A 13,706-nucleotide genomic window follows, 5' to 3' on the forward strand; every position below is an offset into this window, starting at 1 on the left:
AAATGAACAGATCTGGGGGTTTCAGCTGACCTTAAATTCAATATACATCAGTGGTGTGAAGTGGCTTCTTGGGAAGTTCATTCAGTATCAGTCACATTAAAGAAATGTAGTCCTTGCTGTATTTGGCAGACCTTGAGACGTATGGTCTGTTTCGGGCAGTAGGCTTTAGGGATGATAGTGACAAACCAGAACGGATCAAGGAAGAAGACTTCAGGATGATTATACAAGTTGGAATCATTTCAGATGAGGGCCAGTTTAAGGACCTGCAATATAACTGTGTATGTGGGGCAGACCTGGCTACAAGTATGTGAAGGGCAGCCACTGGGAGAAGCAACCACAAAGAGCTCGTCAAACCCCATGAGGACAAATCTAAAACCAAGTGGAAGTTAAAGGTTTGAGGTCAAACATTTTCTAAACTCACAGAGCAATCCAACATCAGAATGGATTGTCTGTGGAACAGGAAGCCTGGAAGAAAAGTTCAGGAAGTGGAGGCTGGAGTGGCATTAGACAGGGACACTGGGGAGGGAGTGTTGTCCTGTTTGGGCCAGAGGGCTCTCTCCGGGCTCCTTCAGCCGAGTCCCTCTTTTCCTGCTGCTAGTGAGCCTTCTTCCTTTGGGAATGCTTAGCTGGGTTGAGCTAAGGTTTTATAAATTAGCCATGGGTAAGCTGTCACAATTAGAGGTAACGCAGCGTCCATCTGCTCCCAAATGGCAAACCTTACCGAGGTCAAGACGTACCTCTCCCTTGTGAAACCTAACCTCTGAGGATTGTCACACTCACATCAGAGCCACGCCAAATTTTAGCCGTGACAGCTTGCTCTTTCATTGGCTCTCAAACTGATTTATAGGCACAAGCCAGTAGTCTTCTCAGATGTGTAAGATAAGCTTGCAGGATTGCCTTTTTCCTTCTGGGTCAGTGCTTCCACTCTGGGGTCACCAGGCTCCCTTTCTCCCCCACCCCCCCCCATATCCCACGGCTTCCCTCACTCTACCCTCCCTCTTCACGCCATGCCGCTGAAGGCAGAATTCTCATTACTGGCTCAAGGAAGGTCATTTTAGGCCTTTGCAGGTATCTCAATTGCCTGTGTCTGTTCTGCCTGCCCCATGGCATGTCCTGGGGTGAGAGCATGGCGAGGAATCTGAGAAGGGTGTTGGGAGATTGGGCCTCCTACCTTGACAGGTGAAGCATCTGATGTGGAAATGGTTATTGTGGACGCGAACCACCTCCCCTTTGCAGGTGTCTCCACATCGATAGCACTGGATGACACTGGAGCTGCCCCGGGGATTGTAAGGATTCTGCTGATAAGGAACTGTAAAGAGAAACAAAGAGATCACCATCCAGAAGGTCCTTATTCTTTAAAAAGTCTGCCATAAGAAATGATTATAATCTTAACTGGCAGAAAAAGCAGAAAGGGTGACAATGATTAGCAAAATACCTTCAATACATCACCAGGCTGAGTATGCCAAGCTAAGACATCTTTAGAAGGTGAGTGGCATTAAGATATGAGTCCATAAATCTCCTTAAGTAGGCAGAGACTTGAGTGAGCATAACCTTTTCTTGCAATAACGGAGGCCAAATTCACAAATGAAGAAAAATAAAAGAGGAAGTTGAGTATTTCAAGGTAAATGAAATACTATCCAGAAATACTATTTCTTGGGAGATCTCTGGATCAATACCAGGCCCCAAACAAAGGGAATTTAGGTCTTGCCATTGACTCCTGGGTCTCAAGGAAATGGGTGGCTGACTCTGCCTCCAAATGGCCTTTTTGTTGAGCAAGATACAGTCCCTCTCGGCACCTCAGTTTATACATCTATAAAATGAGGATGGACAATGGTAGTTGACTTTCTATAAAGGCATGAAGGGAGGCACTGTAGTTGGAAGGAAGTTGATGAGGCGACTCACCTTACAACTGCCTTTGAACAGCACTTTCCATAACATTGAGAAAATGTCACATGTGTATAGTTAAGAAGAGAGAGCTGGTGGAGACTATGAAGGGGCTGAAGTCACTGGGACTGCAGTGCTATGGTCAGCATTTGATGATGCTGCAGACCTATACTTGCCTTTTGAGGCTACTGATCTCTTGCTTAGATTTTTCTCATGGCTACTTTTCTAGATTTCCTTTCCCTGAAATATACTTTGCTTGACCATTCTATAATCTGGTCATCTAGCATTTAATAATAGTAGGCACCTGTCTAGAACATAAAATTTCAGGGTTGGAAGGGATATTAATAGCTGTCTGGTCCAATCGCATTATATATAAACTGCTGAGATAACTTTGCCAGTGAGGAACCCAATCTTCTCTCTTGGGGGAAGTCCCTAGGGGCCCCAGGGAGAGAACCACTCAATTCCTCAATTTTTACTCAAGGCTGTAGCAACAGTCCACAAACTTCTGCTCATACCCTATTAGGATAAGGCTCACTTTTGTCCTAACTATAAGGATGACCACTTGATTGGAGGGGAATTGGTGTCTAGCATTTAGACATGTAGACTTACTGGCTAAACTCTGAATAAGCATACTATAAGTTAACCTGGACTCACAGAAACCTTGAACTGCCAAGGAACCTAGAGGTCACCTAGTTCAAGGGTTCTTGACCTAGTGTGGTAGCTGTTGTGTCTGTTCACCGAAATTTCAATCTTTTATTCTTGGCACGTGGTGTCTTGCTTGGCAACGAAATGTGGATGGAAATTGTGTGTCACTTCCAACTGGAAGCCCTAGGAGCCTGTATGGTATCTGCCATATTGCCTTCCCATAGCCCAGCAGCCAGTGGTACCCCCAGATGGTGTGCAGGATGCCTCAGCTTGGATCCCTGGCTGAGAAATCCTAGAGCAGAGCTCTAAGCTAACCCAGGATGAACATCTATCATGAGCCAGGAGGAATATTTGATGGCATATCTTCTAAGATTTTTTTGTTACTGTAGCATACCTAACTGATACACCTGATATCTAATATTTCTCTCTAATGAAATATAAAATTTGGTGTTATATACATTATCCTACAGCTTTTTTCAGATTCTCAAAGATGATCTTCATAACTGATCTCATCCACCCTCCTCCTTTTAAAGTCAAGGAACAGGAAAGCAGGACTTTCGATTACCTCCCACATCTTGAATCATAAGTGCACGGTAGGGCAAAGAGCTGGTTGCTTAGCCCTGAAACTACTATTGCTGAAAACTTTGCTATCTGAGGTGGGAGAATAATACCTTTCTTACAGTCTTTCTCTCAAGGAGTTCATGTCCCTTAAGTTTTTTTTTTTCTGTCTTAAATTTAAGACAAAAGTTAAATGAGTTAGCTAGTTAACTAAAATATTAATTAACTCAGTAAATGGGTTAATACATGTAAAGCATTTCAAAACGTGCATGAAGTGCTCCACAAATGTATCCAGTGCTCCACTGGTATCATGACCATCACATCCTCCCCAGAGCTCAGAGCAATCTTTCTCCACCCCCAGAATATCCACAAACATTCTCCTTAGTCCTGTCTCCTTTGCTTCTTTTTCTGATTCCTGCTTAATGTCCCCTGGAATATATTTCACTCTCCCGTCTCCCCCCTCCCCCCAATTTTGGAGAAAAATATAGATTCTATTTATATGAGCAGTGTAATGATCTACTACTGCTAAGGGAAACAAAGCTGTGAGTCTGAAAATAAAATAGGAATAGTATAATCATCACCATCAATAATGAGAGCTCTTGAAAGTATCCAAAGTCCCTCCAGAATCACTACGCAAACTTTCATCTACCTCTTCTAATTGATCCCACCTTATTGTTCAAGAACCAGCAAGATCAATTAAATTTTTCTAATTTGATTTTCTGGGGAGATGGATTAGTGATCATGGTTTTCAGTCAAAACTCAATCTTTGAACCATTCAAATAAAAAGCCATAAAATCAGAGTGAGGGGATGGATTGGGAAAACAGACTTTCTGGGGCAGAGTACCCATGGGCTCCCAGCCCTAACTCTACTGCTCCCTTCAGGATGAGGGTGCTGTTATGGTGATGCTGACTGTGACCAGAGTCCACAAATGTCTGACGTTTATAAATAGTCCCATAAACAGAAATGCATGCATCGTTGGTGTGAGTTCTTCAAGATTGCTGATGTAAGCCGTGACTATAAAAGGTCAACGGTGTAGCATGATTTCAGCTTATGGACATGTGAAGACCTTTCCTTATCCAGACAGTGCCAATAGGAACTCTGGGGATCACGGGAAGCTCCACTGAGATATGCCACATCTGCTCTTGCCCTGGAAGCCACCTCATTTTCAGTAAGATTTTGTATTCTCAGTTAAGTCAGCAACTTAATCTAACGTTATTGTGTGTGTGTACGGGGGTGGTGGTGCGGTGATATCTCTTCCCTCCAATCTATAACACCCTCTGAAACTCTAAATTTTTACTGTTGATTTTCTGCTGGTTATTATTTCCATTAATTTTTAATCTCAAAGTACTAAAATTCAGTCATGTGATTTACAATATTTATCTATGGGCAAATGTCTTTTGAATTCCAAATTGACTTATACATGAAGTTTTAGACTGCTTTGTGTTAGGAACTGCTTATCCTTGAGAGCAACATTTGAAAGCAGAACATTAGTTCTTCAAAGCCTCAAAGGACATTAGCTCTTCTCACTTGTGAAATAATCCATGAAGTTACCAACTTTAGACATATGGGTCATGTGCTGTATTTCTAAAACGCATGCAAGGAACCTCTGGCTTCTGTTTCATGTTAGTTGGCCAAAAAGTGTACCCAGGAGAGTCATTCCCAGTTACTAGTCCTTAAGCAGTGATGTCCAATAGAATTTTCTGAGATATGGAAATGTTCTATATCTACACTGTCCAATATAATAATCACTAGCCATATGTGGCTATTGGGCACGTGAAATGTGGCTATTGGGCACTTGAAATGTGGCTAGTGTGACTGAGCTACTGAAATTTTAATTTAATTTTAATTAACATAAATTTACATTGCAATAGCCACATGTGACTAGTTGTTGCCATAGTGGACACGATAGCCTTATAGTTTCACAAATGGAACTTGCATTAAGAATGAAGAAATTAAACTTGGTTGAATCCTATTTATACAAAAATAACATGTATGAATTAATTTGGGAATACCACCTCAGACTTAAGTTATTTCTTTTTATCCCTGAAGAGTTTAAAAATTGTATTTAAAAATAATTTGCAATAAGAACCAGTTACACACACATTCACCCATCCTGAATTTGATGTGGAGACAAAAGGTTCTGCACAGTGAAATAAATACTGATTGTTTTTTAAAAGGACAATTTTTCAGGTACTGTAAGACTGAACAATCTTAATCTTTCCAAGAATAAAAGCAAGATAATCAGTTGACAATGGCTATCAGTATACTTTTTAAAAATAAATTTATTCATTTATTTAATTTTTGGCTGCACTGGGTCTTCCCTGCTGCACACAGGCTTTCTCTAGTTGTTGAGAGTGGGGGCTACTCTTCGTTGCAGTGCGCGGGCTTCTCATTGCAGTGGCTTCTCTTGCTGTGGAGCATGGGCTCTAGGCACGCAGGCTTCAGTAGTTGTGGCATGTGGGCTCCGTAGTTGCGGCTCGTGGGCTCTAGAGCGCAGGCTCAGTAGTTGTGGCGCACGGGCTTAGTTGCTCCGCGGCATGTGGGATCTTCCTGGACCAGGGCTTGAATCCATGTCCCCTGCATTGGCAGGCGGATTCTTAACCACTGTGCCACCAGGGAAGTCCCCAGTACAATTTTTTAAGAAAGAAAATCAGTTGGTCAATGACTATGAGATTAAAAATTAAGGGTCTGGGGCTTCCCTGGTGGCGCAGTGGTTGAGAGTCCGCCTGCCGATGCAGGGGACGCGGGTTCGTGCCCCGGTTCGGGAAGATCCCACGTGCCGTGGAGCGGCTGGGCCCGTGAGCCATGGCCGCTGAGCCTGCGCGTCCGGAGCCTGTGCTCCGCGGCAGGAGAGGCCGCAGCAGTGAGAGGCCCGCGTAAGGCCAAAAAATAAAAAAAATAATAATAATAAATTAAGGGTCTGAAACATTAAGTATTCTTCTACATGCTTACCAAATCTTTAGTGTTCTAAAGATGAGAAAATACATCTTAATTCCACAACTAAATTTGCAAGTAAAGCTCTTCCCCAAATGTTACCAAGATAATTTAAAACTGCTGGAACAAAACAACATATTGGAAGGGGAGGGCTTACTGGCCCCTCTGAAGTTAAAAGGAGCGCGAGAGTTGAACAATAGCAGGAAACAAATTCCGCATCCAGTTCCTCTACCTGGCCGTTCCTCTCTCCCTCTGTCGTTCCTCATCTTGTGTTTCTCTCTCTGATGGGTAGTGCTGGGGGTATCCTCTCTGCAGTCACCTAGTTTTATACAGGATTGGGCAAATCCTGTAACTTCTCTGGCCTCAATTCCGTCCTTAGTCACCAAGGAGATTGGACAAAATGATTTATAAAATTTCCTCCAACTGAAAACTGGTTCTGTCTCTGTGTGTCCTTTGCTGTACATCTTTCTTTCCCTCCATCCTTTCTTTTCTCCATTAACTTTCTCCCGCTTTTAAACTAGACTGTGCTGTATCTTATCAGATTTATTAGTCTCTCTTAAAAGCAGATAATGGCATGATTCCTCTCTCAAAAACAATGCGACCTAAGTTATGTTCTCTTTACTGATGTAGTGCCTGCACCATGTTTTTTCCTCTTCTGAGGGTCACTTAACCTTGTAGATAAAAGTGTTCCCACATCCTAATTGAGTCGTCTTTATAAAATAGTCTTTAAAAGGTAGAAGCACCTATGCAAGGGTGGGGTATAATTAAAAGAGTGACAAAACTGATGTGGAGACAGTATAACAACTGTAAATAATTGGCTGGAAGTGTAATAAAAACAGTGGAGCTTCTGTCTGAACAGTGAAACGTCAAGCAGAGCATCAACCGGTTCAGCAATGAGCTCGCAACAGCCTGGGGCCCAGGAAAACCACCGGGTACAGCAGCTGTCACATGCCGCCAGCTCCCAGAGTACCCTTAGTGTGTTCACAGGTATTCGCTAAAGACCCAGGAGGAGACGTAAGTGAGGATCCAGGCATTTCACAGGTAGAAAGCTATCCGTCTGAAAGGTTAGGGTGGGGTCTGGCTATAAGAGTTATCTGGTAGTTCAGAAACAGGCCCTTCAATTTGATTTTGGAGTTGAATCAGAACACACGGCACTGATCCTGTTTCCTGTGTAAGACCACCGAGATGTGGGATCTCTGTGTGGGAAGCGGTGCGAAGAAGCTCAAGGCACAGAGGTCAAGGGTGTAGATGCTGGAGTCAGGAGGGCTGCGTTTGTGTCGCAGCCCTGCCACTTGGCCAAGTTATGTGAGACCAGTCTTAGTTTGCTCATCTCTAGCGTGGGAATAACTCCGGTCATTTGTGAGTATTAAATTACCTAAGCAATATAAAAGTGTTTAGTACACTGCTTGGCATGTCACTTGGGCTCCATAAGTATAAGCAATAGTTAATATTAAAGAATCTTCAAAGCCATGTACCCCTACCTCCTACTCAATGCAAGAGTTCTTTCTAAATCACTACCCCTACCAGCTTGCCACTGAGCTTTGCTTGAACATTGTCAAATCCGTTTTTGGACCAGTCCAGCTTGGGCAAAGGTTTTCTGGTTTTCCCTCCCTGCTGTCAAGAAAAATGCCCTTGGCTGCAGCCCATTCCACCAAAAGCAACCTCCTTTTTTCTCCCCCATCTCCAAACTCTCTCTGTTTATAGGTTTGAGCTGCAGAGGTGGGTGGCTGACATGCTTTTGATATATCCTGCAGAGGAATGTGTGAATTGGGTGTTTCCTGTTGTGGGAATGAGAGGCTATGATCTATGTTTTCCTGGGATGGTGTATTTTGGGCACATCTGCTGTTTCCAGGGGGATGTGTTAGCGTGCTTGTTGTCTGTGCATACTTTGAATAAGTGAGTAATTTGTTTTCTGAAAACTCTGATAGGAAGATGGTGAGAGCTGCTTCTGGTAACCCCGAAGGGTCACACATGTGTCATCTCATTGTGTCATTACATCTATGCTCCTCATGTGAATACCTGGAACCAGACTCTTAGAGCTGAGGTTTAACATTACAACAGGTGGGCTGGGGATCAGTGTTCCAAGATGCAGAAGCATAGGAGGGAGTTTGGAATGGAAGACATGCATGAAGAAACTAGAGGGGTAAATGCATAAGGGAAAGTCTGGGAGGATAATAACAGATATTATTATTCCATTAGGAACTGTGCTCAGCAATTTACATATGTCATCTTACTGAGTTTTCATAATTCAGGAGAAGCTATTATTATTATCATCTTTATTATTCAGATGAGGAAATGGAGACCCAGAAAACTGAGGTCATTTGTCCAAGGTTACATGGTTAGGAAATGGCAGAGGCAGGATCTGGACCCAGGAAGTCTGACTCTAGAACCTGTGCTCTCACCACTAAGCCCTACTGCCTGCCATGCAGAAGAGCCAACAGTGGCTACCTCTGGGGAGGAAGTAGGCTCTGGGGGGTGGGCAAAAAGGGTATCTAATTTTTTTCCCTCAACAGTAATCATCCATTGCCCAGTTGAATCCACACACACACACGCATGAATTTTACAAAGATTTAAGAATAATGATGGAGGGTACTAACATACAGACCAGGAAATTGGGAACAGTAAATCAGCCGCTCTGGCAGACGATGAGGAAACTGTGATTGCTGCCCCGGGGCCAGGGGCTATCAGCCTTGAGTGGCTTCCCTGGCATGGGCAGGGACAGCCTGACAGGTGGGCATCTGGGTGCCCTGAGACAGGCAGGCTCTGCAGGTGCTGGCAGCTGCAGCAGAGCAGAAGCAGGCGCTCTCTGGGAACCTCACAGATGGCCCCGGCCTGGCCACAGTTTCCCATGTCAGCAGGTCAGTAAAACAGTCTGTCACCCCAAGACGATGTTGTAAAACCTTTGCTGCAACAGAAACTCCTCCATAGCCTCCCTCTGCCAGGCTCCACAGCGTGTACCATGGTCATGGCGTGCAGCTGGCAACATGGCTCGTGCCGCCTTCCTCAGCAACGTGTTGTCAGGACATGTGTCAGAACTGCACGCTCTTGGCCAGACAGACTGCTCTTGCTTAACAGCCAGCTGCCACGCTACCGCTACAGCAGAGAGGACCTGGGCTAGACCCAGACGGCCTTCCCCAGGATGAGCATCATGGGCCAGGAAATCTGAGCTGAGGTCCACAAAGGGATTGATGTATTTCTCACTTGTTAGTGCAGTCACTTGATAAAATGAGAACTGCATACTCGTTACTCATTTTGCAAATTCAGAAAGTCGATCCGGGTGTAATGTCATAGAATTAACTTTTCACTTTTTTCTATATTAATCTCATTGTAAAAAACTCAAAACTGTATACTTCCAATTGAATTCAATCAAACACTTTAAGATAAGACAAAAACAAACTCATTTCTTTCTTATAACTCAACTTGGTTCCTATTTCAAGACAAGCAGAAACTAAGTTTCGGTGAGTTTGCCCCTCTGCTCCCCCACCCCGTCCTGTTCACTGGGGCTCGTGTCCCCGCCTTGGCTCAGAGGGCAGGTGCACAGGGTCTCTTTCTAAGGACTCAATGAGACCCGTGTTCTCACTTCTTTGAGATTCTCCTCCCCACCTGTGAGCCAGGCAATGAAGTTTGTTAGCTGTGAGTAAAGGAGCCCTTTCTGCCCTCCCTAATTTACGGTTTCTCTAGAACATTTAACTTTGAGATAAATCCTTCCTGATCTAAGGGCACAGACGTCTGAAATCCAAAAGCCAGTAAGAGACCCCTTTTGTCTCTGCCTTCTGCTGCCCATCCAGGCCCTGAGGCCTCGCTCCCTGAAGAGAGGGAAGGCTCAGGAGGGCTGGGAGGGGGAAATGTCAGTGAATATTTGAAAACTATCATCTTGCTACACTTGGTCATGGGGTTTTAGGAATATAATATACAGAGCTGTGTAAGAATGACTGAGGAATAGACAAGATTTGATGGAGAAAGGGAAAAATCCCAAGGTGTCTGCCAGCCTTGGCATTTTTCCCACTTTGGAGCGGCTCCTGTCAATTAACACCAATTCTCTTGTCACTGCTGACTCTGTCCCTCGATACCTTTACCAAGCCCCCAGTCAGAGACTCTGGGAGCTGTAAAAATAGCTAACAGCTAACATGAATTAGGCAGTTACTATGTGCCAGGCCCTGAGCTTCATACCTACCATCTCATTTAATTCTCACAACCACTCCATGAGACAGACACCATATGATCTATTTTATATATTTTGTATTTTGTGTATGGGGAATCTGAGGCATAGAGAGGTTAACTAATCTGCCTAAAGTCACACCACACGTACATGTTAGATGCCTAACCAGGCATCGGTAGGACTAGGAGAGGCTCAGTTTTCTCTCCTCTCCTCGGGGCATCTCCAGCAGGGTATCCTTTGCTCAGCATCTCCTGAGGGAAAGGAGACCTGGCCAGGTATCCCTAACAGGGAGAACAGTGCTGCCCCACACTGAGGCCTTGTGGCACCCTTTCCACCTTTTCCTTATCTGAAAACCACTATTTGGGTTTCGTCTGGGGCCCTGGAAACCGTGTTGGAAATAGAGGAACTTCAGGAAGCCAGCAATTGTCTTTGTGCTTTGAGTGACTCAGTCCCTTGGCCTCTGGGCCAGAGGTTTTAATACTTATACAATGTTTGCTTCCTGAGACTCTGGCAGGCCATCAATCTCTGATATGTTGTGGGGAAATCCAAGGAATAGCAGCTGTCACCCGGGCTCCCCTCAACTTACAGATTTTCAGTATCAGAGCAGAGAGCGTGTAGAAAACATCTGTATGTCTAGAGGTTTCCCTCTTTTTTTTCAAAGCTATGAACCCTTTATTGAAATGATGAGATGGCCTCTAGGTTATACTGATTCCATTGCAAACCATGCTTGGAATGCAAACACATGATGGCCTGGTGGTCACTCAGGGAAATCCCTCACACCAGGGTTGCTGGCATTGGATGTGGCTCCCAGACACCTTTACTTGGGAGGCCTGGTGTTTGTTCTTAAATCCTTCCAGAGCACAGTTGTTCCTGAGTCTTCCTTTTGCCTCACCTCTGGCCAGCTTCTCTCCTGCGCTGCCAGGCCTTGAAGGCATGGTGTTGTGATCCCCGCCTAGGGGCCTAGGGCTCCAGAGGTGCTGTGACTGCCCTGGGGTAGGGCCTGGTGTGCCACCTACTTGTGACCCCTCTCTCCCCAAGGTAGTCCCCAGGGCACCTCCTGTCCCATCTCATCCACATTCCCACCTTCACAGATACAGCCCTGAGGCTCAGAGAAAGGAGAAACTCGCTCAGGGTCCCCATCATGCTGGCCCCACCAGGACTAGCAGGAAAATGCCTTGTTTCAGATCAATGACAGCTTGCAGGGCAGGTCAAAATGAGCTGTAGGTGACACAAGTCAGGGAATTCTCAAAGCCAGCCCACGCAGCCTCAATTCTGAGAAGGTGTGGGTCTCCTGGAGACCAGACACCTCCCCCCAGCCCCCATTTTGGTGTCTAAAGTGCTTATCCCATTGCTCAAAGTTCTACAATCTCCCCCCATGGCCTCTGCAGTCATCCACTCACTAGAAGCCCCTCCAGCATGATTATACCACCAGAGGGGCTCCCCTTGCAGAAATCTGGCCCGCTGGTCAGGCCCTCTCTTCCCCAGGGCTGAGAGGATGGCTTACTATCATTCCACTATACCCCATCTTCTTCCTCTCCACCCTCCTCCCTCCCTTCCTCCCTCCCACCCTTTCTTTTTCCTTCTTTCTTTATCTCCCTCCCTCCCTCGCTCCCTCCTACCTTCCTTCCTTGTTTTTTCTTCATATCTCTCTCTCTCTCCTCTCTCTCCCTCCCTCCCTCCTCCCTCCCTCCCTCTCTCTTTCTCTCCTCCTAAGATTTCTCTTAATATCTGGTTCTTGCCTGTCAGAGGGAACCACTTCCTTCTAGTCTTTACTCTGCCATTAACTTTTGGTGAGGTCTCAGGCAGGGAACTCCCCAATTCTGGGTCACTGTTTTCCCAACTATAAAGTGAAAGGGTTGCATTCTGTGATCTCTCAGTTTCCTTTCAGATCCAATAGTCTATACCTGTTCACAGAGTTGCAACACAAAATACCTCAGGGGCCAGGCAGGTAAAGTCAGTGAAAAATCCACCCAAGGGGACCAAACTGGAGAACTGGGCCACGGGAAGGGGAAGTTGCTACCCGGCCTCAGCGGATTATTGTCTTGCAAAAACACATCAAGGTCCCAAAGAGGCCTGTCTGTGGGAGCTGGATTCTGCCTGTGGGCCACCTGTTTGGGATCTCTGCATCCAGACAGATAGATGACCACAAAGTCATTTCCAATTACCATCGAGAGAAGTCACATGCCCACCACATGCCTGTAGGATCTGGAAGAACAGAATTATTTCTGAAATGAGGTCTTGCAGAGCCCCAGGCTGGACAAGGGAGCACCATATAAGCATGTTACTCTCAAGGTCTCGGTGACATTACTCAGAGACAAACAGAGGTTTCCAAACTTTTTTTTAACCATGACCCACTGGAAACAATTAATTTTGCAAAATGACCCAGTACACAAATATGTGACACAAATGTTTCTCAAACAAAACTTATTCTTAGTACACGTAATATGTACTGATATTTTCTTTCCTTTTTCTATTCCTTTCCATTTCAATACTTTATGCCATTTCATTAAAAAATGTTGTTTGCAACCCAATAATATGTATATTATCAGAAGTGAAAAGAATGATAAAGATTATTCTAGGTTTGCATCGTCCACTACGGTAGCCATTAGTTATATATAACTATTCAAATTAAAATTCGTTAAAATATTAAAAAGTTAAAATTCAGTTCCTCAGCCACACTTGCCACATTTCAAGTACTCAATAGCTACGTGTGGCTAGTGGGAACTCTTTTGGATAACACAGAAAAAAAAATGTTTTCATTATTGTAGAATGTTCTATTAGACATTCCTGATTTACAACAAGCCTTACAGTCTTGCCAATGAAGAAACCAAGGTCCTTCAAAGAGATGTATTTGAAATTGTGGATATATGGGTTGGGGACAAATGGACATAGTCTCAAAGATGTCTGCCAGTGATCACAAGAAGATTTAGGATGAAGAGTGGGCCCCCTTCAGATTTATCCTCATTATAGGATTCACAACTCAGAGTCCATCCTGCAAGGTGCTGTATCAAAACCCTAACTTTCACAGAAAAACAAGCAAATTTTCATTGCTCTATGGGGCATTTATGGAGTAGTTTCTGTGAGCTGGAGAGAGAAGAGGCTCCGGAACCTGTCAGATCTGGGTTCAAATCCAGGTTGTACGATATTGGGCAAGGTGCTGTATCACTGGGCCTTAGTTTCCCCATCTGTAAAATGGGGATAATAGTATTTACCTTTCAGAATTTTTGAAAGGAGAAATAATATACATAAAATTCCAAGCACATTGTCTGGTATGTTCTTACATGCTAAGTCAAAGTTTGCTATAATAATAATAATGATAGTTGTAACAATTAACAAATGAAGCTAAATATTGTGGAAATGTAAAGATTAAGTAAACAAATCTCCTATTCCACAGGAAATTCCGGGATGGAGAGGGGAGATTTTAAAAAAAAATTGTATCTCTAATGCTAAACCCAGCACTTGCTACTAGGAGGCACTCAATTCATACTTGCCAACTGAATAAATGAATAAAATATATCCCTAAAT

At 44.3% G+C, this 13,706-nt stretch overlaps 1 protein-coding gene across 1 annotated transcript in view; it reads right to left on the minus strand.

Moving 5' to 3' along the window:
* Positions 1-13,706, minus strand: part of ABLIM3 (actin binding LIM protein family member 3) — a 143,912-nt gene that overhangs the window by 101,185 nt on the left and 29,021 nt on the right. The window contains exon 2 of the mRNA XM_082835738.1: positions 1,172-1,309. Coding sequence (XP_082691864.1) covers positions 1,172-1,309 — 138 coding nt within the window. The remainder of the gene's footprint in view (positions 1-1,171; positions 1,310-13,706) is intronic.

This window comes from Leucopleurus acutus (genome assembly GCF_964270905.1).
Source record: "Leucopleurus acutus genome assembly, chromosome: 3".
NCBI classification, from domain to species: domain Eukaryota; kingdom Metazoa; phylum Chordata; class Mammalia; order Artiodactyla; family Delphinidae; genus Leucopleurus; species Leucopleurus acutus.